General features: G+C 49.6%; 10 protein-coding genes across 10 annotated transcripts; 1 reads left to right on the top strand and 9 right to left on the bottom strand.

Moving 5' to 3' along the window:
- Window positions 1-1,358, bottom strand: T310_5042 (Cytochrome P450; the record flags this gene model as incomplete). The annotated part of the gene is made up of 2 exons (XM_013472060.1): window positions 1-1,139; window positions 1,190-1,358. Coding segments are annotated over 2 exons (1,308 nt in total), but the record flags the coding sequence as incomplete, so codon positions are not given.
- Window positions 1,359-3,164: 1,806 nt separating this feature from the next.
- Window positions 3,165-5,127, bottom strand: T310_5043 (uncharacterized protein; the record flags this gene model as incomplete). Its single annotated transcript, XM_013472061.1, has 6 exons — window positions 3,165-3,439; window positions 3,540-3,562; window positions 3,750-4,047; window positions 4,144-4,234; window positions 4,403-4,634; window positions 4,790-5,127. The coding sequence occupies 6 exons, from the start codon at window positions 5,125-5,127 to the stop codon at window positions 3,165-3,167; spliced, it is 1,257 nt and encodes a 418-aa protein (XP_013327515.1).
- A 759-nt stretch (window positions 5,128-5,886) lies between these two features.
- On the bottom strand, window positions 5,887-7,217 carry T310_5044 (uncharacterized protein; the record flags this gene model as incomplete). Its single annotated transcript, XM_013472062.1, has 2 exons — window positions 5,887-6,099; window positions 6,492-7,217. The coding sequence occupies 2 exons, from the start codon at window positions 7,215-7,217 to the stop codon at window positions 5,887-5,889; spliced, it is 939 nt and encodes a 312-aa protein (XP_013327516.1).
- Window positions 7,218-8,867: 1,650 nt separating this feature from the next.
- T310_5045 (uncharacterized protein) lies at window positions 8,868-10,308 on the top strand (the record flags this gene model as incomplete). The annotated part of the gene is made up of 5 exons (XM_013472063.1): window positions 8,868-8,910; window positions 8,957-9,051; window positions 9,208-9,351; window positions 9,399-9,469; window positions 9,525-10,308. The coding sequence occupies 5 exons, from the start codon at window positions 8,868-8,870 to the stop codon at window positions 10,306-10,308; spliced, it is 1,137 nt and encodes a 378-aa protein (XP_013327517.1).
- A 445-nt stretch (window positions 10,309-10,753) lies between these two features.
- T310_5046 (uncharacterized protein) lies at window positions 10,754-11,128 on the bottom strand (the record flags this gene model as incomplete). Its single annotated transcript, XM_013472064.1, has 1 exon — window positions 10,754-11,128. One exon carries the CDS (start codon window positions 11,126-11,128, stop codon window positions 10,754-10,756), a length of 375 nt encoding a protein of 124 aa, XP_013327518.1.
- A 1,597-nt stretch (window positions 11,129-12,725) lies between these two features.
- Window positions 12,726-14,183, bottom strand: T310_5047 (PHP domain protein; the record flags this gene model as incomplete). The annotated part of the gene is made up of 1 exon (XM_013472065.1): window positions 12,726-14,183. The coding sequence occupies one exon, from the start codon at window positions 14,181-14,183 to the stop codon at window positions 12,726-12,728; it is 1,458 nt and encodes a 485-aa protein (XP_013327519.1).
- Window positions 14,184-15,013: 830 nt separating this feature from the next.
- Window positions 15,014-17,995, bottom strand: T310_5048 (uncharacterized protein; the record flags this gene model as incomplete). The annotated part of the gene is made up of 13 exons (XM_013472066.1): window positions 15,014-15,188; window positions 15,383-15,394; window positions 15,521-15,667; window positions 15,706-15,726; window positions 15,808-15,874; window positions 15,949-16,042; window positions 16,207-16,521; window positions 16,646-16,745; window positions 16,810-16,925; window positions 17,075-17,146; window positions 17,189-17,228; window positions 17,628-17,813; window positions 17,874-17,995. 13 exons carry the CDS (start codon window positions 17,993-17,995, stop codon window positions 15,014-15,016), a joined length of 1,467 nt encoding a protein of 488 aa, XP_013327520.1.
- Window positions 17,996-18,950: 955 nt separating this feature from the next.
- On the bottom strand, window positions 18,951-21,976 carry T310_5049 (beta-mannosidase; the record flags this gene model as incomplete). The annotated part of the gene is made up of 4 exons (XM_013472067.1): window positions 18,951-21,253; window positions 21,308-21,534; window positions 21,585-21,668; window positions 21,795-21,976. The coding sequence occupies 4 exons, from the start codon at window positions 21,974-21,976 to the stop codon at window positions 18,951-18,953; spliced, it is 2,796 nt and encodes a 931-aa protein (XP_013327521.1).
- Window positions 21,977-22,760: 784 nt separating this feature from the next.
- Window positions 22,761-24,346, bottom strand: T310_5050 (3-methyl-2-oxobutanoate dehydrogenase (2-methylpropanoyl-transferring); the record flags this gene model as incomplete). Its single annotated transcript, XM_013472068.1, has 5 exons — window positions 22,761-23,528; window positions 23,611-23,820; window positions 23,880-23,941; window positions 23,992-24,179; window positions 24,234-24,346. 5 exons carry the CDS (start codon window positions 24,344-24,346, stop codon window positions 22,761-22,763), a joined length of 1,341 nt encoding a protein of 446 aa, XP_013327522.1.
- Window positions 24,347-24,881: 535 nt separating this feature from the next.
- On the bottom strand, window positions 24,882-26,431 carry T310_5051 (Sarcosine oxidase; the record flags this gene model as incomplete). Its single annotated transcript, XM_013472069.1, has 2 exons — window positions 24,882-26,182; window positions 26,245-26,431. The coding sequence occupies 2 exons, from the start codon at window positions 26,429-26,431 to the stop codon at window positions 24,882-24,884; spliced, it is 1,488 nt and encodes a 495-aa protein (XP_013327523.1).
- Window positions 26,432-26,765: the final 334 nt, after the last annotated feature.

Here is a 26,765-nt window from a genome sequence, read left to right on the forward strand (position 1 = left end):
CGTCTCCCACCGCTCCGGCTTGAACTCCTCCACGTCGTCCCCCCACAGGTCCCGCCGGTGCTGCATCGCATACGTCGGGATCAGGATCTGCGTGCCGGCCGGGATGAAGATCTTGCCCTTGCGGTCCGCGCCGCCGCCCGTCGGCAGCGTTGTGTCGCGCAGCGCGACCCGCTCGTTCATCGGGATGACCGTCGCCACGCGCAGCGCCTCCTTCATCACGTACTGCAGATACGCGCAGCTGCGCAGGCGCCGGAAGTCGATGCTCGTGTTTGTCGGGTGCGCGCCGAACGTCGCCATCACCGTCTCGCGCAGCTTGGCGTATACTCGCGGATGTCGCGCCAGGAAGTAGAAGACCCAGCCCAGCAGCGCCCCTGTCGTGTCGCGTCCTGCGGCCAGCACGTTCAGCGTCTCGCTGCGCAGTTCCTGCGGGTTCTGCGTGTCCTTGGCCAGCTCGTCCAGCAGGACGAATTTGTCGGACTTTTTGTCGTGGTTTTTCAGCTGCACCAGCCTCGCGGCAACGATCTCGTCGACCCATCTGTGCAAGAAACTGCACGACTCGCGGAAGCTCTTCGTGTTGAACAGCCAGTAGAACTTGTCGAGCTCGATACGGCGGTGCACGCAGACTTTAGCCTGATGGAAGTGCGTTGCGATGTCGACGCCATCCTTACGGCCCAGCTGCGAGTGCACCGACTGGCCGTACAGGAACTCAGACGCGGTGTCGAGTGTGAAGTTGAAGAACAGCGGCTGCAGGTCGATCTTGCCTGTCCATCTGGACTCTGGGTCCACGCTCAACCGCTGCATCAGCGCACGCACATGCCGCTCCTCGCGGTCAACGTCCGCAATGACATCGCGCGCAAACTGCGGCCGCAGCAGCGCCCGCGAGTGCTTCCACTCCCACCCGCGCGTCGTGAATATGCCCCGCCCCAGCATCGGCAGCCAGCTCATCTGCCGGAAGACGGAGATGTCGAAGTCGGCGCTCTGCGTCGCGAAGATGGCGCGCACGTTCTCCGGGTCGCGCGTGACGAAGACGTCGTAGTCGAAGATGGGCACGCGCACCGTGTGGCAGTCCGGCGAGATGCTGTCCATGGCTTGCATGATGAATTGCGGGTTGCGGTCTTCGTTGGTGGCTTGGATGGACTCTGTCGGAGTCAACGTGTCGCTTATCCAGGAACTGAATCTTTTTGCTTACCCTTCTTGGCCGGAATCCCCAGCCAGTTCGTCAGTTGGAAAACTGGGGCAGGCTCACATCCTAGCGACGCTGCCTTCAGACGGAGACGACGCCTGCGCAGCCTGGACTGGATGACTCGGTAGACGACTGCTCCGAGGAGGAGGAGCAGGGAGAGTTTGAATATGTACATGGCGAGACTACATGTAGAGTCGCGGAAGTTGAGATTGGAGATGAAATGGCAAGACGTTTATTCTGTAGGAAAATAATAATAATAATATAAGACATATATGAGAGGGTGTGTGTGTCCTCCCCCTAGTCACAAGCCTTGCTGCAGTTAGGTACATACATGTATGTGTACGTATGTACTATCTATCTATCCCTCGCGTCTCGACATTAATAGTTAGTTACTACTCATGTATGCTCAGTGGTTATTGTTACCCGCCACTTACTTCTTGCGTCATATCCCTTGTTGCTTAAGCGATGTCATTCATCACTGAAGGAGAGAAGTTGAGAACAATGACCCATGTGACGGGTCATATGTAGAAAAAAAAAACCTGGCTTGCTTGGCTTACCTGGCTTGGCTTGGCATTGGCATGCTGACACTACTTACAGAACAGTCATAATAGCGGGTTATCCCTTGATGATGATGCTTCGATTTTCGCGCGTTTTATTATCGGATAAACGGCACATCATACATGTTTTTTTTTCCCAACAACAACAACAACAAAAAAAAATTGAAGAAAATACATATAGCTGTAACAGTATGCGTCTTGCGATATGGTATATGTAAGAATGACATGACAAGCAAAAGCATACCATAGCAAAGCAAAGCGTAGTAGGCTTCAAGGCGTCACTGGCATTCGAAGACAAAGAATACATATTTCATAATATTAACCTTTCCGTGAGGAGTATGAGTTCGAGAACCCAATCTTAATTTTCTGATTTTCTTAGGACCGGACCAATCTGATGATCTCATGATTCTTGGATTCAATTATTACTTAGCAGACTTGGAATTAAAAACAGAGTAGAGAGGTAACTTGTGACCTCGAAATTTTTTTTTCTTTTTTATTTTTTTATTTTATTTTATTTTTTTTTTCAAATAAAGTATCAGAAAACCATTTTGCTATTGAACGTGCTGTATTACTTGATAGTATAGTAGGAAATACCCTAAATAAATAAGCAAGAAAAAGCAAAAAGAAAAAAGAAATATGAACGGAGATTGACAATATGAGGAACTTTTTTTTTTCATTTTTTCGGCTTGACTAGTAAATGGTACTCACTACCACTACCGAGAATAAGCAATATGTTGTTGGAGATCCGCCGAAATCGCTGTTGCAAGTCCTTTCTCTTTTCTTCTCTCTCCTTTTTTCTTTTTCTTTCAAAAAAAATGGAGACATGGTATATCCTTCTTCCTGTGTTCGCTCTGTTTGGTTCTTGAGTTGCTGTTGTTAACAATTCTCTAGAGCCATGCGATGCGATGGTGCTGATAATCTATCCCTCCTTTTTTTTATTTTTTTACCAAGAGATGCTACTTAATTAGAGCCTACCTATTCTTCGTATTACATATGGATCGATGAGCCATGTCACGTAATTAAAAATCATGCGGGAATTTATTTATTCGGAGTTGGAACAGTGCCAATTATTAGTTGGTGAAAGGCAGAAGAGGTCAATAAATGTATTCCTACTTTGTGGATAGATTATGCTGAATAGTAACTGTTTTTCTGGAATAGGTAAAACATATAGTATAGCTACTACGGCTGTTATTCTCCTATAGACACTTTTATTCATTCTTTTTACTGGACTTTCAGACACCGATGGGACTTCTGTGGTAATCCTCGTACACACATTCATGGCGGAGTGCTTTGTCGAGTTTTATTGTAGAAACCAGCTTGATGTGATGCTGCTACTAGTATACCCTATCATAGCTTTAAGGTATTGTGTTAACGTCCACGTAAGAGGTACAGTACAATTGAACTTCCCAAATGCTGCTCCTTTTCTAAGCCTTTGAAAGCAAAAAGCCATCGTTCTGCAGCTTCTTGAAGACCTGGGCTGGGTCGTACTTCTTCGATATGGCTTTCAGCTTTGACAGGTTGTCCAAGCCATATAATGACAGAGGATCTTGATCGCGAGAAGCATCGTTCATAAAGAGGAACGGAACATAGAGTCCACGCTCTTCTCCCAGCTGCTGCCATTTCTGACCTGTGGCAATGGACACTCCTCGCACTGTTGCATCATCCTGCACATTTGTCCAGTCGACTACTGTTGTCCACACTACAGAAAGATTAGCAAGCAACTATGCTGTAGAAATATGCAAGGAAATCCTACATTGGAAATTCTCTCTAGGAAGTCCAACCGCATTTCCTCCCCTTACATTTCCTGCATTCACCAGGCTGACTGGGATAGGTTAAAGAATGAAAGTCTGATTGGCACCAGTGTCCTGGTTGACAGCTAGCACCTGTTCTCTCCAGAAGGAGTAAACATCCTTGTACAGCTGCGCATCAATCTTAGAACTTGCCGCACAATAATCATGTCTTGATTGTATATATCAGCGGCCAATCTCCAAATGTAGGAAGTTTCTTACCGCGCTGGAGCATTTGAGAACGCGCTTGCAAGAACAGTAGTCAGACCCAAAACCGTGGAGTTTTGAGCAGGAACAGGAATAACCGCAGCAGGAATGCTATAGAATGGAGCAAATGCTGCTGGCTGAGTGGCAGGTTCTGAATAGATTAATACAAGGGTGACGCCTTCCAGGCCAATAATAGGAATCACGGTCGACTTCACGTCTGAAGCGCCGTTCTCTTGCCATTTAACAAAGGCATCAAGGACAGCTGGAATTTGATCGACCGTATATGCTCCCACTTGGTACCAAATCTCGTGTACTGGTATGGTAAAGAGGTCAAAACGAGTGACAATGCCTTACTAAAAGATTAGTATTCAGGCTATGGAAACAATTGCATCAGTATTATTTCTATTACCGAAATTGGGACCACCACCCTTCAGTGCCCAGAAGAGATCGGAATTCTGCTGTGCATTTGCATCCACAATGGTTCCGTCTGCAAGAACAATCTATCATCAAAGTTAGCAATGCAAACAGAGACTTTGCATTGTCTGCGGCCAGACCATATTGCCCTGAAAAATAATAGGAGCCTCCTAAATCTTTAGATTAGCATTAATTATAAGTACAGTACATGTACCTAGCAAAGACCGCAAACCCCCAAGAATGAGTCCACCCACTCCAACGTCTGGAAGCCGGCCTCCAATAACGCTCACACCATAGGGGTCCAATGCTGTATAGAAATCACCCCACCGGCCGCCTGGGCCAAGACTGATAACAGACTTATCGGTACTAATAGCGATTTTATTGAGCTTTTGGAGGTCAATCAAGATACCTGGCTTTCTAATACTAGACCAGCCTGGGTTTGGCGAATGACCACCACTGCGGACTGAGAATTTGGTTTGGAAAAAGCTAATCATTCGAAGTGTCACGGAGACATCCTGCGTTGATGCTGGAAGAACAACACAGGATGGAGTTTGTCAGCATGTTTCAGACCTGATTAGAGTCATGACTTGTCAGTTTCTTTTCTGGTGGAATCTTCGATAACTTGACGACCGCTTATTTACCAATTGGCATCAACCTCGGTCTGGTTGTCATAGTCTACTGCACTATTAGGACCCAGGACTTTTTGGATCGAAGAACACGCCAGCTTAGCCAAGAGATGATGGCTAAAGTTACCACCACTGAGAAATGCTGAGAGGTTGGAATCCCCTCGCAGCTTGTCACCCAGTTCTGAAGCTTGGGTTGAAGATGGAAGGCCCAGCTCGTGGACGAAGGTGGTGATTTTGTCGCTCATGGCTGCTGCTGCTGCTGCCCGCTTTTCTGCTTCAAAGTTGTGGCTGGCTCCGACCAGCAGTAAATAACAGTAAGTCAGGCATAATGCCAATGGTGGGATGTTCGCCATGATGGATGGACCGAACGATCAACAGAAACCTCACGTATCCCCTCAATACATGCAAGTGCAGGGGAAAAGCAATCTTTTTTTTTCGGACAAGGTAGCGCTATGGGAAAACAAAGCTTGTTCAGCTGAACTAAGTGGGCTCCGAACAATAAGACTGTTTGGAGTCGAAGAGGAGAGGCCTCAGTAAAATGACTTCCAAGATGTAATTTTGACCGGCATGTTGACTCGGTCGAAGAGGAAGGTTCAGGGAAGGGAACCATGGTTGGTAATACAACAAAGACCGTGCTTAACCTCAGCAACATGAAGATTGGGCAGATAAGGGTGACATAGGCCACATATTTCATTCGTCTATGTCAAGACTAAAAAGAGACGACGTCGACCAACGTATCGACCAAAGGATAATCATACGAAAACCAGGACGAAGAGGATTCCGTCAGTCGAGGAAGGTGATATGAAGACTGTCACTATCCATCATGTGTCTACTTGGAATCTTCCTTTACTCCTGCTGGCAGCCGATCCCTAGGTTGCTTGTCTCAGACCCGAAGGTCGAGGTGTCCGGAAAAAGCAGAAGTGTGCTTGTGGTAATACTCGTAAATATGCGCTTTGTCTGGTTTTATTGTAGAAACCAGCTTGATGGTAATAATATGATCCTAGTTCGACTAGTATAAAGGCTCGCACTTCCAGCTCTCCGCCCTATCGACATCGCCACCAGTATACACCGCCTGGTTCGGATACATACACAACGGACGCTGTCGCACCACCCTATCCTGCAGCGTGTCGTTCTGCCACTTCGTCGCGATGATCTGCCCCGGCGCCGTGCCGTTCTCCACCCACGCCATCAGCGCCAGCAACACGTCGTGGTCCGCGTCGCTGAAGCCCGGCACGCTGTGGAGGCTCGTCGACAGGGCGCCCGCCTGGTTCGGGCCAGCAAAGTACCATGGCGCGTTCATGTTGTCTGGAGTGCCGCTGCAGTGTCTGTCTAGGGTTAGCAAGCTAGAGAGACGAAATCTGAAGTTGCATGTATAATAATAATAATATATCGCTCTTATACACAGCAGCGTAAATACATAACACGGGCAAGCAAGATTGAATTTATGCCACTTGCAAAGAGTGCTAGATCATAGATCGGGCATGCATGCAGGCTTATCGAGCGTATATCAAGTCGTTAGAGACTATTCCATGTACCTATGGTCCACATCATTGTACCATTTAAGAAAATAAAGGAAATGAAGGAATTCTACTAAGCTGAGGTGAAACAACACGATCTATTGCCATAAATCTATCCCGTCGAAAACTCCTTGCTAACTCCCACTCTCCGTCTAGCTATTCCTAGACAAATCCACCATCATAATCAACCCACTTCTCACACTGTACTTTGCATCACCCTCATAACCCTCGGGCAGGAGATCCGCATCACCATTGGCAATAAGCGCCTCTGCAAGGGTACACCTCCCCGCCTCAACGAACCCCAGCTGTCGATACAATCTGACCGTGGCCTGGTTCTCCGGCTTGACCATCAGGCGCACCCGGACGTGCGCCGGATGCGGGCGGTACGAGATGAGGTACTGCAACGCCTCGCGGCAGAGATCTTTTGCGATGCCTTTGCCTCGGTGCGAGGGCAGGACGAAGAGGCTCAGCATCTGCCAGCGCTCTTCCTCTGCGTCGTCGAGTCGCGGCATGGGCTGGCCCGAGGCAGGCGGGAGGATGAAGTCCTCCGCTGGTAGCGGACCGCGAAGAGTGACTTGGGCGACCCATTCGACATGACCGGACTGGTTATGCTCACAGATAAAGGTCTCGATCCCATCTCTGCGTAGTCGGGAGATCCACTCGTCATCCGTAAACGCGGACTCAATCTCGTACGTGGATGCGAATGAGGTGGGTGTGAGTTTCAGTGCCTGGAGACGGAGCTCTTTGTATTTCTGGGCGGATGCTGCGATGTTGTCGTCTTTATCGATGCGGAGGTAGGTATATGCCATGACGAGACGGCTCCCGTAGGAATATAGATCGATCGAATTTGTCGACGCGCAGGATGATTGTAGTAATGGCAGATCTGATTCGAACAAGAGAACTTTGACGAGGATCCCCTGCTGCATTTTTTCTTTCTTTCAGCGAAATTCCGAGGTGATTGCGCTTGAAATTAATGATTAGTGATCATCTCCACACACGCCGTGCCAAGCATCTCAATTAAACGATTACTCTGGAATAGGTTATTTGATCAGTTTCTAGGCTGATAAATACATGTATTCATGGTCAGAGAATGCCATACGGCTCTTATTCTGTCGTTCCTTTCTGAGTAAATGAACTTGAGCGAAAGAGTAAACTACTCGCCAGAGACAATGAGTAATAATAATAACAGCGCTGAAGGAAGCGAAGAAAACCAGTTGGTGCAGAAAATACTGCTTAGGTCCATTTCTTTCGTTTTTTTTTTCGAATTTGGTATCTATCCTCGTCTATGGAGCTGTGACAAACAGTGTGTAATACTATATTGATAATATCTCCCACTGTAACCCTATCCCTTCTCCTCTTGTAAGCTAGAATATTAAGGTTATAGTTAGCTTAGTTACCCTTTTACATAAATTCCTATACTAGGAAGCATTACGGAAGTATGGTCTCTTATTTTAATCATGATAAAGAGAATGCCATGGGGTTGTTATTGCGTTTATTTAACTGCTGTAATTACGAATTTGCGTAATCTCTGATAGTGAGAAGGAAATATTTCGTTAGCTATATAATTACTTCTCCGTATAATATTTGACATAAATTCCACGAATAACTTTAAATAAAATAAATAAAGGAATATCACACGACTACGTTGCCAATTTGAGACCAATTCGGACTCCTGGCATGGTTGGTGAAATACTCGAACAAGTCACTAATAATTCAAATTAAGAGATGAGATATTGAAAGTATTAAGAATAAATGAACAAAAATTAAATAAATAATATTCTTCGATATATTCCTGTATTCCGGTAGGTTTAATAAAAGTAGATGCTCCTCCTCCTTGGAGTTTATTTTTAATCGACTGGCTAAGAATAAAAAAATTTAATTCTGTTTACAAATAGCCTTCCGGGGAAATGAGGCCATTTACCCCTGTCATTTGTGAATTGCATATCCTTTGTTGGTAACTGGACTGGCAGATGCTCGGGACCAATAAAAGACTTGGATAACTAGTCAAGCTCATTCACCCTACAGAAAGGGTTAGTGTGTTTTCTTTGTTATCTGTTGGTTGCTTCTTTTTTCTTCCTTGTACGGAGTATAAGGATTCCTCTTATAGCTGTTCTTAGGATGAGAACTAAGTTTCCTTTAAGATCATATATATATAGGACCAAGTACCTATTTCTCATGAAGTACTCCTTCAACCACACGTCTTCATTCCTATTTTATCTGGTGGGCCCTTGAATAGCGTGATTATTGTCAGCTGTCAACTATTCCCAAGTAGGAAATGATCATTTCCCTTGGGCAATCCAACTTTACCTCCCTCGACCTTCTGACCCTTTCATAGTCGAAGAATTCAGCGTACGATACCGAGTATGGAATCCTTTCTAAGCACTCTCCCGACGATCACGATTACGAGAAATAAAATCGGCTAGCAAGTACGTAATTTTGAGCAGTCGCATGGCTGGCTAGAACTGTTGTTGGTGTTGGTTGCGGCCCCCACGCGGCCACGCCATAGCACAACTAGACGCCCTAGGCACACCTTTTCATATATGTATGGCCTGCGAGCCAGAGTACATTTGTGCGCAATGGCAAAAATTCCCTATCCCTTGACTCGAAGGAAAAAAAATGGTACGTCGTTTGTCCGCCCTGACAATGCATGCTGACCGGTCCTCAGGTGTGGGCATGGTCATCGCGGACGCGTCCGCTTCTTCTGGTGGTGTGCACGCTGCTCGCTTGGGCGACTCTGCTCATGCTATGGCGGAGGACCAGGTTTAGTTTCAACTTTAGTTCGAGTTCCAGTCCCAGGACGACAGAATCGTCAGCAGTCGATGACGAGAGTCTTGCTGACATCAGGAATACAACCCTGGGTGTGAGTGAAGGCTATTGAATATATAGTTATCATCATGCTGTAGCTGACAGCCACAGTTCCAAAAAGTCTTTGCCATTGGCTTCCCTCAACGCACTGACAAGCGTGATGCCATGATCTTGGCCTCGTCCTTGACCGACTTCGTAATCGACTGGATTGACGCGGTCAGTCCGGATGACATATGGAATAGTTCCTACCCAGCAGTAAGGAGCCTGAGAATCTCGCCTAGTTTGCATTTCTAATTTTTTAGACCTGGGACCGAAATATCCATCTTCCAGGCGAGCTGGGATGTTGGCGTGCTCACATGAATGCAATGCAAAAGTAAGCCAGTCTCCAAGTATCCTTACTGAATGGATGGAGCTGAAATATGACGAAGAATCGTAGCGGAGCGCATCTCCACCGCGCTCATCCTAGAGGATGATTCCGACTGGGACGTGATGCTAAAGTCCCAACTCGTCGAGTTCGCGCGCGGAGCTCGCCTGCTGCAGAACAGCAGCAGCAGCCATGAGCATCCATCCTCTCCGTACGGCGACAGCTGGGACATTCTCTGGCTGGGCCACTGCGGCGCCACGCCTCGTCGGGATCGCCGTCGCTTCTACGTGATCTCAGACGATCCCACCGTCCGGCCGGCCGGACGCAAAGCCGAGTTCGGCGAACCCGACATGACGCCGTGGAAAGAGCACGCAAACACGACGCGCCTGGTATACGAGGCCAACGACGCCGTGTGCCTGAACGGATACGCGGTGACGTACAACGGGGCGCGGAGAGCCATGGCGTCCATGTCCCTGGCGCCCCTGAATCAGCCCGTGGATCTGGGGTTCAGCGATCTGTGTCGACGCAACGCTTTCCCGGACTTCACCTGCATCGCGCCGCATCCGCGATTGATCTCCTTCTCGTTGCCGACGGATCCGAACATCCGCAAGGCGTCCGACATTCACAAGGATGACAGTGAGTGGCATGAAGGCGCGTCCAACGGCATCGTGTACAGTGCGCTGCAGAATGTCCTGCCCCGGCTGGCCGGGGCGACGACGGCAAAGGCGCAATACGAGGAATGTCCTAGGCAATTCATCAGCCTCAATACGACTGACGTAGGAAGAGGGAGGCTGGAAGTGATTGATTGGGAGGAGCGAGCAAGCGAGCGAAGAGAAAATGGCTATTGACATGGTCGTACCGTGACTTTTTGTATAGCAGCTAAATCCTCTGCTATAGGCATTCTTTGTTTTTTTTTGTCCTGTCGGTGTTTTTCTACAATTATACCAAGGGATATAGTTAGAGCCCACTCGCGAGTCGAGATGACAAGACCTATCACAAGAATTGTAATAATAATTCTTCCATTTAGAGAACATTTCATCTAGTAATAGCAACTGAATACATCTGAATACATGATTGAAGACGTCGATTGTACTGTACAGGTCATGAAAATATTTTTTTTTTTGATCGGATGATCGGCTGAATAACTCGACGGGAAATGCAGGCTCTGCTATATTCAAGTCAGCCACCTCATCCATAAAGACAGAGCACTGCTTCAACAGGCAAACAATCGACTTTTCTTACCTCATATTAACATAAGCACATATCCGCACATCCATCTAACAGTCTGTCCATTCATCTCCCAATATACAAATACGGCGCATCCGTAAACTGCGCGCAGCCAAGATAGATACCGTTACCCGTCTGCTTGATGCTCGTAGTCTGGCAATTCTCATTGCACGACGACGTCGGGCATCCCCCCAGCTTGGTCGGGGGGATGTCGTTGTTGCCGATGAGCGCGGCGCTCAGCCCGACGCCGTAGTTGTCGGACGAGTACCCCATCGGGATGCACAGGTTCGACCCGGCCGTGTACTCGAAGTCGGTCTGCTGTTCGGACTCGATTTGTCGGGGACACTGGCCGTGTTCCTTGAAGAAGATGATGCCTTTGTACTGCGCGCTGGCGAGGGAGGCGCTCGCGGCGAGGAGGAGGGATGTGATATTGAGCTTCATGTTGAGGAGTAGTATAGTAGGTAGGCTTTCGAGGTGAACGGTCTATTCTGCTGGACAGACAGCTCAGATAAAGACGAGAAAGGACGACCGATTTATATCTACGAGACGAGGACTGGTTCCATGCAATTATCGCAAACACAGCCGGACGAAAAAAAAATACTCCTTTCCCCGTATAGTACGTCGGGCTACCCATGCGTCATTTTCGTGCCATTAAGCATAAATCAGCCACATCAGCTATGACCTCATCTTCCCCAGTAGAAGGAACAAAAAAAGGCCCTTTCTAGCAGTACGTGGGACCCTGATCGGCAGCTAGTGCAGTCAGGATCTGCAACTTCGTAAACAGGAAAGGCAATTCACGATAACCTTTTCTCCACTGGACGATAGAATCTGTAGATCTTGTTTCTATAAAGATAAAGCAAGGGACCTATGGCTGACGACGATCTTCGATCTGGTGTGGAGACGGGGTCGTTAGTGTGGGCATGAGCATATACGGAGTACAGTATCCTTGATTCTTGGGTTTTATGCAATACTAATGCCCCTTTTATTAGCCGTGAAATTGTCTATCTGAAGTATGCAAGGACTGTTATATGTTAATTCGTCTGGGTTATACATACATAGTACACACATATCCCTACGTAAGGACGGGATTTCCCTACATTGATATACGTATGTACAGACCTGTACATACCAGGCAATGCTTTCCATCCATTCTACTATTCATTATTATCCTTTCAGCCCCATGAATCAATCAATTCCGATCCTCGATCCGATCTGTGGAGTAATAATATAATAAGGTTGGATATCACGTGGGGGCCGAAACAGGGCCCTCATTCTTCCGTCCACTTACTATTTACGGAGTACTATTCTCATTTATTATAATTTTCATTTTCGAGAAAGAAATATAAGAAATCCGGAACCGTGCCGTGATTCCAGAGATGGAAATAAGATGTCGATCCTCTTTCTTTTCTTCAAGTTGAACCCTGGTGGGTCTGTAGTGATTTGCGGGTTTGGTACAGAGTAGGTTCGTTCTCTGCAGATTTTTTTTTGGTTTAGCTGAATTCCGTGGGAGAAATTACTCTACATGTTCATTACATACAGTATAATGAGAAGAGATGAAGCTATATTTTTATATTATAGCCACTGCCAGGCAGACACAGTTATAGAAAAGACCGGCAAAGCTGCTTCTCAGTGACCATTCCTATTCTGCCGCTATCAGACATGTATACCTACAGGTATGTACATGCCCATACACCCAATTGAGAGGCCATTATCCCGTGTCTGCAACCGTGGAGACGAACGACCCACTGTTGAATTTATTTCTCCACGCGAGATGACTAGTCATGCTTAAGTACAGTCTTGTTCTTCGTCGTCGGATGAAAATTAAATTCCGACTACCTCTTCCAACATCTCTACCTATTGACACTTTCTATTCTATTACATTATGCTCTGACATTGCGTCCTATATTGCTTTTTTTTTTCTTACTACTCAAGGCTTCAAAGAAGCCTTCACCCAGATACTGTTCTCAGCTGTCACGTTCAAGCGTGACTTCAAATCATCCTCTCATCTCATCTCTCAGCTGGTCCTCTCGTCGTCTGCTCATTTGTTCAACCACACCGGATTCGTCAGAGCCAGCATGCTATCATCCGTACTGTTGCGCACTTCCACTCTCACAAACTTGGCCCCCTTGGGCACGTCCTGGTCAATCTCCTTGCCATCTGCAATCGTCTCATTGTAGAAGTATCCCTTGTCAGACACGAAGCACGCCTTCTGGCCCGACAGACCCTCGGCCGAGAACTGGGCCTTTGCGTCCGCCGCGCCGATCGACAGCTTGTCGCCGATCTGGGCTGTGATCGACTGCGAGGGAATCTTCACGCTGAACGACAGGTCCATCCCGGGACCTTCGAGTAGATACGCCCGTCCGGCCTTGACGCCCTCGACAATGCCTGCCTGGGAGCGTCCGCGGCTCTTCACCACCGTCGTGGGAAGGCCGTTGAGCGACGGCGGAGAGTGCGAATCGCTGCCTCCAATGGCGGTGGTCAGCTTCCCGCTGACGAGCAGCTCGTGCCATTTGTTCACAGCTTGCTGATCCGTGTCATCCCACACGCCGTTCCACACCTCGATCGCGTCGTTGTGGTCCCAGTCCGGGAACGTCCAGTTGCACGCCGGACAGGCAATGAACGGATGGTTGATCGACACGAATCCCCCTGAGCGATGGACGGCCTCCGTCGCGGCCTCGTAGCCCGGGTTGTCCCCCGGGTGGTATCGCCACTCGATGTTCTGCTCGCGCTCGAGTCCGACGGCTTGCCAATGGCCGTGGCGAGTCGTCACCTCGATCGCGCGGCCGACGAGGAGCTGCGGAGCCAGCGAGGCCTGGTACGAGCCGGCAATGGCGTTGCTGGTGTCCGTGTTGTGGTCCGAGAAGAAGATGAAGGACAGATTCCGGCTCAGCGCGTTCTGGATCTGCTGGTCGGGCGTGTACTTGCCGTCCGAGTAGACGGTGTGCATGTGGAAGTCACCGCGCAGCCACCAGAACTCGTCGTTCTCGGTGCATCCGTTGCAGATCGGATCCAGGTTGACGTTGGCATAGGCCGGCTCGAAGTAGCTCTCGACCGGGTCAAAGCCCATCTCGATATCCAGCTGCCAGTCGATGCCCTGCGGAGTCGAGGCGTAGGGGCCCAGCACGACGTTCCAGGTGCCAGGGCTGATCGGACCCGGGTTGTATCCCGGCGTCGCCCAGGCAGGAGTGATGGTGAAGTTGTTCCTGAAGCCACCGCTCCAGCCGCGAGACCCAAAGGTGTCATTCATGGCGCCGGCCAGTTGAACTCCGCGCTGGTCGAAGATGCCGAGATCGAGCGAGTTGCCGGCGCCCTTGGCGGAGTAGTTTTGCAGCACATAGATGGAGGTGGTTCCGGGCTCGACGTCAAAGGGCACATAGACGAAGGAATACACCTGGGAGGGGTCGATGTGGCCCGTCAGGGTCTTTTTGATGGGGTCTCTGGCAGAGGCCAGGCCCAGGGTCAGGGTGAGGGGAAGAAGCGACGCGGGGATCCTCATCTTGAATGGAGAGGATTGTCGTCCTGCGTACAGGAACGAATTCTTCCCTCACAGCAGGACATCTGGTCCGTATTTATACTGAGTGACTGAATCCCGCGATGCCGCTTGCATATCCCGTTGACTGATGCCAAGACTGTCAGTATGCCACGTGGGCGAAGCATGAGGTGGTGAACGATCTCCTTCGATTCTCCAGGAACCGGCGCGATGATCGCAATAAAACGGCCTGAACGTCTTCAACGGTCTAGACGGATGTCTTAGCAGCTGCATGCCCGTTGAAGAGACGTTTAGACGTCCAATGAGCATGGTCTATCGCTATCCCTATTCACTCTAGTCAAAAAAGCACACGGGTTATTGTCTCGTCAGTATATCCATCTATTTTAAAACTGGATAACGTCTTCCGGGACATCCGGGGAATACGCACGTGCATGCTGTATATCATTTCTTCATCTGGATCGCCGTCTTCGAATATGCTGGCGGGAAAGCAGCGGCTCAGCCATTTCAGCTGTGACGATATCAATCCATGGTCACAATCTCCCAATTGTTAAATTCATCATCCTCAACAGAAGTACACGTAGATCGACTCATCGAACACTGCTCTGCGCGTCAACTGACCATGGTAAACAGAATCCAACCTTCAGCTCACTGTAGCAGCTGTTCGACTGAACACCGCGTCCAACCGCTCCAGCGTTGGAAAATTCCAACCTAGTCGAAGGCTGCCAAGAGGCGAGGTCAGTGCAGAAGACGGCAGAATCGACGCGAATCCACCAATCACGGACGAGGATATTCCTTTTTTCGCATACTCCGGAGTAGGTTTGAGCGCAGGACAAGACTTAATGAAAGAATTCTGTGGATCCTTCAGTTTGGATCGAGATCTCGCGGCTGGCCCATCCAATCGGAGACTTCAGTTCAGCGGCTGCAGCGATCCGTGCCCTAAATGCCCCTCTTGGAATTGCAGAGACGCCTGTCGTCGAAGAACTCAGGTCCACGAGGATACGGACTAGGAAGCTGATCTTTCAGCCTATGTCTTAATGGGCAGGTAAAAGCAACAGGAGATCCTCACCGATCTGAGGTAAACCCGCTATCCGGCTCAGACAGATTATATTTAGCATATTAGCTCTACGGAGTCTTGGATGCCAAGCCTGCTAATAATAATAATTCCCACTGAGTAATATCTACCTTCCTGATAGGGAGATACTCACGGCCCATCCTCCCTAGTAAGGAAGAGAAATCTATATTCCTACTGAAGCACGTTCCCTACTGGAAAATACCTACTCAATACTGTATATACTGGCTCTACATAGCCGACTTTTTCTCCGATAGGTTAGGTCCGTGCTTACTTTTCCTTGTATGAGCGGAATTCTAAGAGCCAAACCTCTGCAACAGACCAGCTGAGCAGTTCTTCACTTGAAATGTTCCGAGGATGGTCCTTGGCGTCAAATCGACCAGGGAATATATTTAAGAAGCTATGATCTGCGCCTTTATTCCTATGGTACTGTACAGTAAATGTACTGATACTAATTACCAGCTCGACTGACTCGACTGACTATGGTTACAAAGCTAAGAAAGAAATCTTGCATCGAAGAACCGATCTGTCTTCGACATAGTATACGTATATATACCGTACAATGGCGATCTAGTCTTATCAGATTCCATAAATTGAATTTCCTCAACCGATTCTATCAAGCAGATACCTATCGATCAATATTCCATTCAGTGGAAGATAATATCCTATATTCTAGAAGATAGACTGACTGCTGGCACATACAGACAGCTTGCATTTTGGAAAAGACTCTTAGAAAATTCACATACCCATACACATACCTATACACATACATGTTGAAAGACAGTAGGAAAGTTCCCTAAAAAAATTGCAAGAAAGAGAAAGAAAGGAGAGGAATAGAAAAAAAAAAAGAGAAAAGAAATAGAAAAAGAAATAGAAAAAGAAAATAAAGAAAGGAAGGAAGGAAGACAGAAAGAAAGTCAGAGAAAAGTGATTCAAACCAATAAACCCCCTTCATCTCACTATACTTCTCCTTCCTTGCCCAGAGATGGATCGGTCGGCAAGACCTAAACGCAGAACTCCTCCACAAAACATCTTTCCTTTGACGCCCTCCGGTCCTCTGCTTTGTCCCTTATCCTTGGCCATTATCCTTGCTTTTTTCGCTTTTGTCTTTGTCTTGGTCATCATCACTGTCCCAGTCACACCACCAACATTTCCCTGGGTCGGTCGCTTCCAGTGATTCATTGGGCTTGCAATTATCTGGATTGCAGGGCTCTCCCCTGGCTTCGGCGGTGGAAAACATGTTGACGCATAGAATTCGGCGGCGGTGTCTGCATTCTATGTAAGTTTTATACAAGTACTGGCACATATCTGTGGGGTAATAGCAGCGTTAGCAAGAACCACCTGTTCCTTTTTTTTTTTGTCGTGGATCTGTGTAAAGTACTGTATGTAAAGTACATACACACCTTGATTTATCAGATAGGATGTGATAGATAGATAAGTTTGCTTTCTGATCTCTTAAGGTTGGCACAGATAAAGTAGTAAGACTGCCTTCTTTTTTCCTCTTTATGTATTAAATTAGCAAGTATGTAGATTAGTAGACAGGTTAGTTAAAAGTCATCTTACCAAAGATCAGAACCAGGAATGAGAATAAGATAAGTGCTTGCTTGGTTGCTTGATTGCTTGATTGTGTAGCCGAGGGAGTAAGTAAGTAAGTAAGTAGGATAAAAAAAAAGATAATGCTAACTCTTTCTTTTTATATGAATTCTTCTCTCTTGAGTCAGAGCTGGTGTTGCGTTGTGTCATATAATATATGACTGACAATATATGACTAAGAATATATGACTGAGAAGATCAATCAGAATGATCGAGGTGAATGGGTTCAACTAACTGCTGTAGAAAAGAAAACATCTAGATCAATGAAATCTGAGTGAGAAAGAAAATCCCCGTTCACTATTAGCAGCTAAGATCAGCAGTGCATATTACTGCTATTTAATGACCTAACCATGATCTGTGCATTTATTTCTACAGTACATGTACTAATACTACTACCTTTTAGAGTCTAAAAAAGGATCATTTATTAGATCTAATAGTGTAGTTTATATACGGAACCTATCTTTAATGCAGTATATATTAAACAATAACTATTTCTTATAATTCTAGCCTTTTGTCATAACCAATACCTATCAATTAATATTTAATTTAGTAGAGGATAATATCCTATATTTCTGATACAAGGCACAGATTCTTGCATTTTGGGAAGGACTCTTACAACATACACATACACATACACACATAGTTAAAAAACAGAAACTTCCCTAAAAGAAAGCAAATGGAAAAGGAAGTAATTCCAACCCAAACCAAATAAACCCCCTTTATCTAACTCCATCTCACTTCCTCTTCACCCAGAGAACAGTTGGCAACCAACGCGGAACTCCACAAACCTTCCTTCTTCGCCTCCGTCTTTATCTTTGACTTTCGTGTGCTCATCACAGCTCTCCGGAACTTCGTCGCTGCTCTGGGGGATATTTTTCATATTTTTTAAAACATTCCCAGTGGTTTTCGCACATGCTGAGATGGTCGCGTATGCAGCCGCATCCTTTGTAGGTTCGTAATATGGCTGTGCACATCTGTGGGGTAGCAGTCTTACTTAGCAAGGATTACCCTTTTTCTTTTCGTGCTGTACATACCTTGATTTATCAAATAGGTTATGATAGGATGTGATAGATAGAGTGTGGTAGATAGACAAATAGATAGATAAGTCTGCTTTCTGATCTCTAAGATTGGTGATGTTGAATATCTCTCTCTGCATATTGGATTAGCAAGGATAATTAGCAAAGGATAATTAGCAAAGAGATTAGTAGACAGGCTACTCACAAGTTCCTTGTGTTACCTACCAAGGATTAAGAGGAACAGGAACGAGGATGAAGATAGGTCTTGCCTGATTGCTTGCTTGCTTGATTGCGTAAACAAGGGGTAGAGTAAGTAGATAGGTAGGTAAGTAAGTAAGCAGGTAGTCTATGGTTCCGAAGCTGAAGCAGCATCAAGCAGAAATGGATAGATATGTATATATCCAAACCAGCAAAAATAAGACAATGTTACTCTTTTTATGTGTGCGGATTCTCTTGTGAGGATTCCCTCTTGCATCAGAGCTGGTGTTGTGTGTGTTCTGTCATATAATATGACTGAAAATACATGAATATGAATATGAATCACAAGAATCAATCGATATGAAGTGAATAGGTTCAAAAGTCCGAATAGTGACTAACGAAAACAATCCTTGAGCAATACAATATAGAGAAAGATTGGAACAATTCTTGTAGAGTAGATGATCTTTTTGTTCCCAACGGCTGGAGGACATAATAACAAATAGTGAGATCCTGTATCCTGGATCAGGAGGGAATTCATTTATTCGTTAGACTATATATACTGCCAATTGAGTATGTCCTTGAATCATGCCGGAATTCAATTATTTATATAGGTATATAAGCCTGTCCTAGACTCCCCTTCTTCGGAGATGGTTCCGACAATATTTAATGACCTTACCTGGGTAACGCTTGGTAAATGATTGCCAAGCAAGTACCTAATACTTAACGGTACCTGATACAGACAAACTAACAGTTTACCAGCTCTTATCAGCTATATATCCATTTCTTATGCACTATGTATGTTTGTATGTACTACGTAAAATCCAGCATATACAGCCTTCTCCCACATATCCACCACAATAGTCTTATATCAAGACAGACACCCATCCCGGTCTTCAGCTACGGCTGCGTCTGATCCCACAAACTCTGCACAGTCACCTTCTCCGCCCACGCTCCACCCGACGTATCATCCTGCACCGTAAACCCTACCTCCCTTGGCTTTCCCGGAACGAGGACAAACGAATTGTCGTCAAAGTACCCCACCGTGCCCGCCGGGTAGTCGAGCCAGGTGTACAGCGCGACTCCCGCCTTGGCCTCGACGGTGAATTTCTTGCTTGACTCGTCGTATGACAGCTGCAGCTGCGGATCGACCAATTTCGCTTCGTTCGGCCAGACCGGTGTGAAGTAGTTCTCGTGCGTGAATGTCACTTCCTTCTGCTCTGGGTCGTTTGGCGTGTGGCCCGTTGCCTCTAACGACAGGATCAGCACGGCGTCTCGCAGATCGGGGATGGTCAGGTTTCGAATGTTCGTCGAGTAGATGTTCGTCGTGTTGATGGCGCCGACTGTGAAGGACAAGTTGGTCGGCGTGCCCGCATTCTGCGCCAGCGGCTGGCCCTTGAAATCCAGCCATGACAGCTGCACCGTTCCCGACACCGCCTCCCACAGGTCCGACGTCACGTAGATCTCCAGGTCGCCTGTCGTGTAGTTCCAGAACGGCGACACAATCACGTGCTGGTAGATGTCCTTTGCCACGTAGTGCAGCACCTTCCAGCGGCCGTCGTATTCAATCCCCGCCCACGTCGGCGCCTGCCAGATGTCTTCCAGCTGCCAGTACAGCGACCCCAGCTGCCGGTTCGGGAACCCGCTCCCGCGGCGGTAGAACTGGATCTCGGACTTGTACATGTCTGCCTGGAACCGCTGCGTCGCCAGGCACCATGCGCTGAAATTCGCGATGGGGTCCGTCTTCGACGGGATCGGGTAGTAGCGCTCAACCGCGATCGTCATCTCCCCCATCCCCAGAGAGCTGTTGTGGTAGTTGTCCGTGTAGAGCCCGCCGGCAGGGTAATGGTGGTTCCGGAGCATCACGACGCTGCTGTTGAAGTACAGATCCTCCTCGGGGACGACCTGCTGCCACGTCTGCAGACTGGGCATGCTGTGGTAGCCAAACTCGTTGGCGAACCGCCCGACCGGGTAGCTGGAGTAGTTGAACGAGACCCGGCTGTCGTAGTTGTAGTAGTCGGTGTCCCCGTAATAAGACCCGGGCGTCAGATTCCAGTATCGTTCCACCATCGGCACCGGCGCCGACAGATTGACTTCCAGGTACCCATTGGTGGTAGAACTCGGGTTATAGCTGATGGAACGACTGTTCTCGTAGACTAGCGGCATGATCAGACTAATAAACAGCTTCTCATACTCCCCGACATACTTAGTGTAGCCTTCCGGGTCGGCAGACTGCGCCAGCGGGATCTCCAGACTTTCGATCTCGTTTCCTCCCGCCCAGAGCGCCAGAGACGGATGGTGGTTCACGCGGCGCACATTGTAGACCACTTCAGCCGCGACATTGTCGAGGAACTCCTGGTCCACGGGGTACAAATCGTCACTGAACTCGAATTCGCTCCACAGGAGGATGCCCCGCTCATCGGCGATGTCGTAGAGAAAGTCCGGAGAATACGCGCCGGACGCCCAGACGCGGAGCATATTTTGGTTCCCGGCCACGACGGCATCGAAGAGCTTGCGGATCCGGTCTTCCGTGACCCGAGGCCAGAATGCATCCGGGGGGATAAAGTTCGAGCCCTTGGCGTAGAACTCATGGCCGTTTATCTCAAAGTGCCAGTTCGCTCCCGGCGCAATCCCCTGCGCCAGCTGCTCCTCGGTGATGTTGGTTCGGTTAAGGATGATGGTGCGGAAACCGGTGCGCTTGGTCACCGTGGCCAGAGTCTTGTCCTTGCTATCAACGACATTTATGGTCACTTGATAGAGATTCTGTTCTCCCAGGCCGTTTGGCCACCACAGCTTGGGGGCGTTTGCGTCCACCGTGGTGATCCCTGTGATTGTGTTCCCCGATACGGTGATATTGCTCAACGGGCCAGATGCAAGTGGGGAGGAGTCTTTGGCGTCCTTGATGTCGATCGTCAACAACGCCCCTTCGGGAAGACTTCCTAGGAAATCGATACTGGCGTTGACCACCCACGGCGCGCTCTGATCGGGCGGCAGATGATTGATCTGGCCCTGGCGGAAAATATCGAGATCGGTGTTGAGCACGTAGACACCGTCCGCAGGGGCAAATTGCACGACATACGCTGGCCGCCAGGGTCCGGCGGGGGCGAACGCAGGGCCCCAGTCCCAGCCAAAGTCGGACTGTTCTTTGCGGATGAACTCGCGGTTGGGAAATTCAAACACTCCCTGGACGCCAGGTGGCCACTCTGTAAGCAGTTAGCAGCGACTCTCTCAACGTCATCCATCCGATTCTCACTGACGTTCTTGCCCAGGTTGGTTCGCGATCGCATTCGCGATGGCTGGCGCGCTGCCAAAGTTGAGGCTCAGAGTGGGAGCACTTTTGCAGGACTTGAGAATATCCGTCACGTCGAATTTCCACTGCCGGAACTGGTTGTTCGTCGTCCCGACAAACTGTCCGCAGAACTCGATGGTGGTGAAAGTGTCCAGTCCATCGAAAACCAGCCAGGTGCTTGTGGCGTTGTCGAGTCTGGAAAGTGTCAGCTGTGCGAGCTTTCCTGCGATGATGACTTTCCCTACAGGTTCGTGATGGGATTGCTGGTGTAGGTCCAGTTGGACCAGGCGATCCATCGCAGATCAAAATCATTGAGACCATAGTATCTGACAATCCGTCAACATGAGCAAATCCAATCAATCAATCAATGGCTCATCCACTTACGGGTCATCTAGAACCAGTAGAGTTCGTCAGTCAATTTCGTCTTCATGGAAATTCCTCCGCGAATAGTGCACTCACCAATGACCTTGGCAGCATACAGATCCAGATGAACCTGCGAAGGCAAACGACCCGGCACCGTGACGTTCCCCTGCTGGTTCCTCACCGTCCAGCCATCCCCACTGAGATCTACGACATGCTGTGCGCGACAGAGACCGGCCGCAGCCAGCAATAGCGACAGCTCTTTGGCGAACAACATGGTGACCGAGGCAGTCGACTAGTCAGCCAGCAATCACCGCAGTGAGGACATCCTCCGCAATAAATACACGACAGGAGCCTCAGCAGCTAGCTGTATGGCCGGAAAAATCGGCGGAAAAACTGTATTTTAAGATCGGGCAGCTCCGCGCAGAAGCTGCGACATGGCCAATGCGGCAACTGATCGACAGGATGGCGGCGGCGTGGCAATGGCATGGCTTCAACCTACTCCCCTACTAGCATTGTTCTTTTTCTCCGGAATATGGAGCCATAGAGCGCCACTGGCGTGGAGTCGTGGACGATGCTGGATAGGCGAAATTAGCGTTGGCGTTTAGGCGGGGACAGCAGAATGCGGGGTGCAAACCCCGAAAACAGCCAGAATCCCAGCTCAGCAGAATAATCAGCGTGAGAATTCATTTCTGAGATGATGTTACTAGCATTGGCAGAGCATCTCCAGGGCGATGAACGAGGACACTAACAGCATTGTAGCAACAGACAAAGCGAAAGCAGGAGAGTTGCAGGAGGACAGCTCTCGGCGGATAAATTGGCCCGAACGGGGAAGCTCGCCGGAAGCTTATCTGCCGAATGCCCGATTTGGCAAGTCATGAATTCAATCAGAGGGAATTAATAATTACATAGAGAGGGGAAGATAGGAAGATAGGCCATACAGGCGAGTCAGTGTCAATGATGCTTCGTCTAATAGCATACATGAAGAAAATCTACAGTCATTTAGTCATGCGTGAAGAAAGAAAAAACGAAAACTCTCTTATACAGTCCCATATCTGCAATTACAACCCCTTGATTCCGTCCTCATAGTCGTTCAGATTATATTCATCTGGGTACTTTTCCAGGTGTCGTTTCAGCTCCTGCCGCTGGGCCTCAGCCTCCTCGGTCAGATTCTCGTACACGTCCGTGAACAGGGACCGCAGCGGGGGCTTCTTCTCGCGCTCGGCGGCGTTGAACTCCTTGAGGATGGCCGCGCGCAGCTCGTTGCGCGTCTGCTGCTCCAGCTCGTCGTTCCACAGCCCCTTGTTCTCGAGCCACTTGCGCAGCCGGATGATGGGGTTGTCGCGCCGCTTCCAGTCCTCGACCTCGACGCGCGCCCGGTACGCGAAGCTGTCGTCGCTCGTGCTGTGGTGCGACACGCGGTAGCTCATGGCTTCGATGAGGATCGGCCGCCCGCCGTTCTCCAGCGCCATGCGCCGCGCCTCCTTGGTGGCTTCGCGCACGGCGAAGATGTCGTTCCCGTCCACCCGGATCGTGTCGATCCCGTATCCGACGCCGCGACTGGCGATTCCGTCGCCGCGGTATTGCTCCAGCGTCGGCGTCGAGATGGCATAGCCGTTATTCCGGCAGATGAAGATGACCGGACAGGACCGCGTGGCGGCGATGTTCAACGCCGCGTGGAAGTCGCCCTCGCTGGCGGCTCCTTCGCCAAAGTAGCACGCCACGACGCGAGGCGGGTTGTTGGGATTCTGCAGGGCCTGCAGCTTCAACGCGTAGGCGGCTCCGGTGGCCTGAGGGATTTGCGTTGCCAGGGGTGATGATATCGTATACTAAGAAACAGTATCGAAATTAGAAATCATGATCAGGTATTTAAAAAAAAATAATATTGGCAATCCGTTCGTTTCCACTTACTATACCCAACTTGCTGGACCCATAGTGCACAGGCATGTTCCGGCCCAGACCCGAATCATTGCGGTTGGCAAAGAGCTGGCTCATGAACTGCTTGAGCGTGAATCCACGCTGCTGGAAGACTCCTGCTTCTCGATACTGCAGGAAAATCACGTCCTCGGGGGCCAACGCTGAGGCGGAGCCCACGGCGATGCCTTCCTCGCCAGCGGAGACCTGTTTGACGCTCACCAGTCAGCTGACGTAGAGTTCTCAGAATGACCTGGGATTCCTACCATGTAGAAGCTGATACGGCCCTGCCGCTGTGCCTCAAACATGATGACATCCATAATGTTGACTGCGCGAGAATCAGCCACGTCCACGACATCGGGCCATCACATCACACACCTGTAAGCATATTCTTGTACCAGGTAATGACCTCCTCATCGGGCACATCGGGCGGACCGCGCGAGGTATCGACAATGACTCCATCCGAGTCCATGACGCGATAGGTGGGCATGGCAGTCATGGTGGACGGCCGCGAGAAGGTCATTTCGGAGGTGAATTTGCTGTTCACGGCGCCGGGGAAGCGGACACTGCAAGCCATCAGTGAGCAAGTCTTCAGCACACAGACGGTGTCGTCCACTTACTGATCTGATCCCGGCCTCTGAGAGATGGAGCTGTTCCATCGTACGGCGCCCAGGACGGCGTGCGGACGGCGGGGGATGCGGGCAACCCACCGGCCGACCAGTGACGAAGCCATTGTGTCAGTGATTGTTCCTCAGACCATGAGCAGCAGAAGAAGAGGAGGAAAGGAAGAAAGAAACGTCGAAGCTGGGAGTGACGATAGATAGCGGGCGACGCTCCCTTCAAAGCGGATTATCAGCGGGGACGGACTTGCTCGGCTGGCGTCGGCGAAGGCTGGGTTGCCGACGATTGCCGAGCACGACCAGCAGTCATTATACAAGGGGGTAGAAGACAATCGATTCAAATAAATAAAGCAAGAAAGAGAAATATTTGTATACTTTGCAGTATGCTTTTGTGATCTCGCATTTTATTCCCTCTATCCCTGTTGCGCTCATGCAGGGCCTCTTGCAAGGAATGACTTCATACCCGCCAAGACAGTCTCCGCCACGGGAGAGAAGATAAACATTGATTCCAGAACTGTCATCAGCTTCCAGTGACTACAAAGACATTAATAGAAGTATTGTTCTGTCTGCTAACTTGGGAATATGACGGAATTCGATGTCATCTACGTCTAGCGCACAACGCCATCATCATGTGTTTAAGAGATATATCTACAGCCTTGACCGATAACTCATATCACTCAGCACGAGATCCCGCTCCTCGCTCATCCGCACATTCTGCAAGGCCGTCGGGCTGCTGCGGCCCTTCATGATCTCGTTGTACGGCTTCTGGCCCGGCGCCAGCTGCCTCCAGCGCCAGAAGCGCATAATGTCCTCCTCCTCGCGGCCCTCGACGCGGTCGGCGACAAAGCGGCCGATCACGGGCAGGAACTTGAAGGCGTGGCCGCTGCCGCCCGTGGCGACGAACACGCCCGGTCTGGACGGCACGAAGTCGATGACGAAGTGGTTGTCGAACGAGTCCGTGTACCAGCACAGCCGCGTGTTGCTGATGTTGATCCCGTGCTCGCGCAGCTCCGGCAGATACGTGTCTAGGAACTTGCGGATCACCTCGACTGACTTCTGCGGCAGCTTGTTGTCGATCGACGGCGTCGTCCACCGCGTGATGGGCACGCTGCGCTCCTTGCCCTGCGCGTCCCGCTGCGGGTTCGTGTACTTGGTGCCCCGGTAGCCCAGCTTCATCACGTTGCGCTCGTCCAGAGGGAAGCCGTACAGGTTGCCGTCGGCGCCCGCACGCACCTTGTACTGCCACACGGGGAAGTTCTCGGGCGAGAAACGCTGCCGCAGGGGCGAGTCGGCAGGGATCTGGATCATCGCGACAGACCCGGCCGTCGTCTCGCACAGCCCGTCCATCTCCGGGAGCAGAGACGGCGTCCACCCGCCGCAGGCGACGATGGTCAGGGCTGCTGGATGCGATTTGCCGTCTTTCGTCTTGATGCCCACGACCTTTCCGCCCTCTTCCTGGAGAAAGCCTTCGAACTGGCCGGCAGTCTTGTCCAGCACGAACTTGACCCCGAGTCGGTGCGCCTTGTGCTGCGCGTACCGGCAGGCCTTGTCTGCGTAGACAAACCCGCCAATGGCATCCAGATAGCCCGAATACTTGCCCTCCTTCGCGAGATGGAAAGGGTCTATAGCATAGCCATAGCCATCCTTCTTGGCCCGCTCGACCTCAGCCGGGTCGGTGAGGATGTACTGGGTATGGCCCTTGCCAGCCTTGGTGAGATTCTCGACGGACAATTTCTCAAACGGATTGAGACCAGGCTCATCGCCCAGATGGTAGTTGCCGCAGTTGACGTAGATGCGATCCTTGGTGGTCATCCCCGGGGGAAGATCTCGCCCCTGAGCCAGATCCAGATTCCAGGCTTCCCACTGCTCGATGGCCTCGAGCGTGAGATTCTGATACCACACTTCGTGCCCGTATGCGGCTCGAATGATCTTGTTGCAGTCTGGCAGTGCTGTCAGAAACAACAATATCCCCCCATTCGTTTCACCGCAATGCAGCCAGTACAGTACATACCTGCCGAAGCAGCATCACAGCCCGAATCAAAGTCATATTGCGTCTGCCAATACGGCTGCCTGTCGAAAACAGTCACGTTGGCGAAGCCTCTCTGGGCGAGGTGGATGGCGCTGCTGAGGCCGAAAATGCCAGCTCCGACGATGACGATCGGGGCTTGCTTGTCTGTGAGAGGTGTGCTGGATGCCATGTTGTCAAAGTATATCCGATGTAATGCCCGTTTCCAGCTGAGCTTTTTCTGCAGAGGTCAGTTCACGAGGGTATCATCTCGCTATATAAATAAGTAAATCAATAAATAATAAATAAATAAATCCTAGAACAACAATCCTACTAATTCATTCATCCATTCCAGTGACTAGGCGGGGTCGGCAAAGCAGCCGATTTGGTTTTGCACCGGCGTGGCATAGTCCTGTCGCAATGCTAACTAGACCACCGTTAGCGATCAGGTAGTTGTCCAGTCACCGTGTCGCATTTTTACTCGGATTCGTCTGATCTTTTTTTTCCTGGTTTCCTTTCTGTCTTTC

The sequence above is a fragment of the Rasamsonia emersonii genome (assembly GCF_000968595.1).
Source record: "Rasamsonia emersonii CBS 393.64 chromosome Unknown ctg1118621760225, whole genome shotgun sequence".
NCBI classification, from domain to species: Eukaryota; Fungi; Ascomycota; class Eurotiomycetes; order Eurotiales; family Trichocomaceae; genus Rasamsonia; species Rasamsonia emersonii.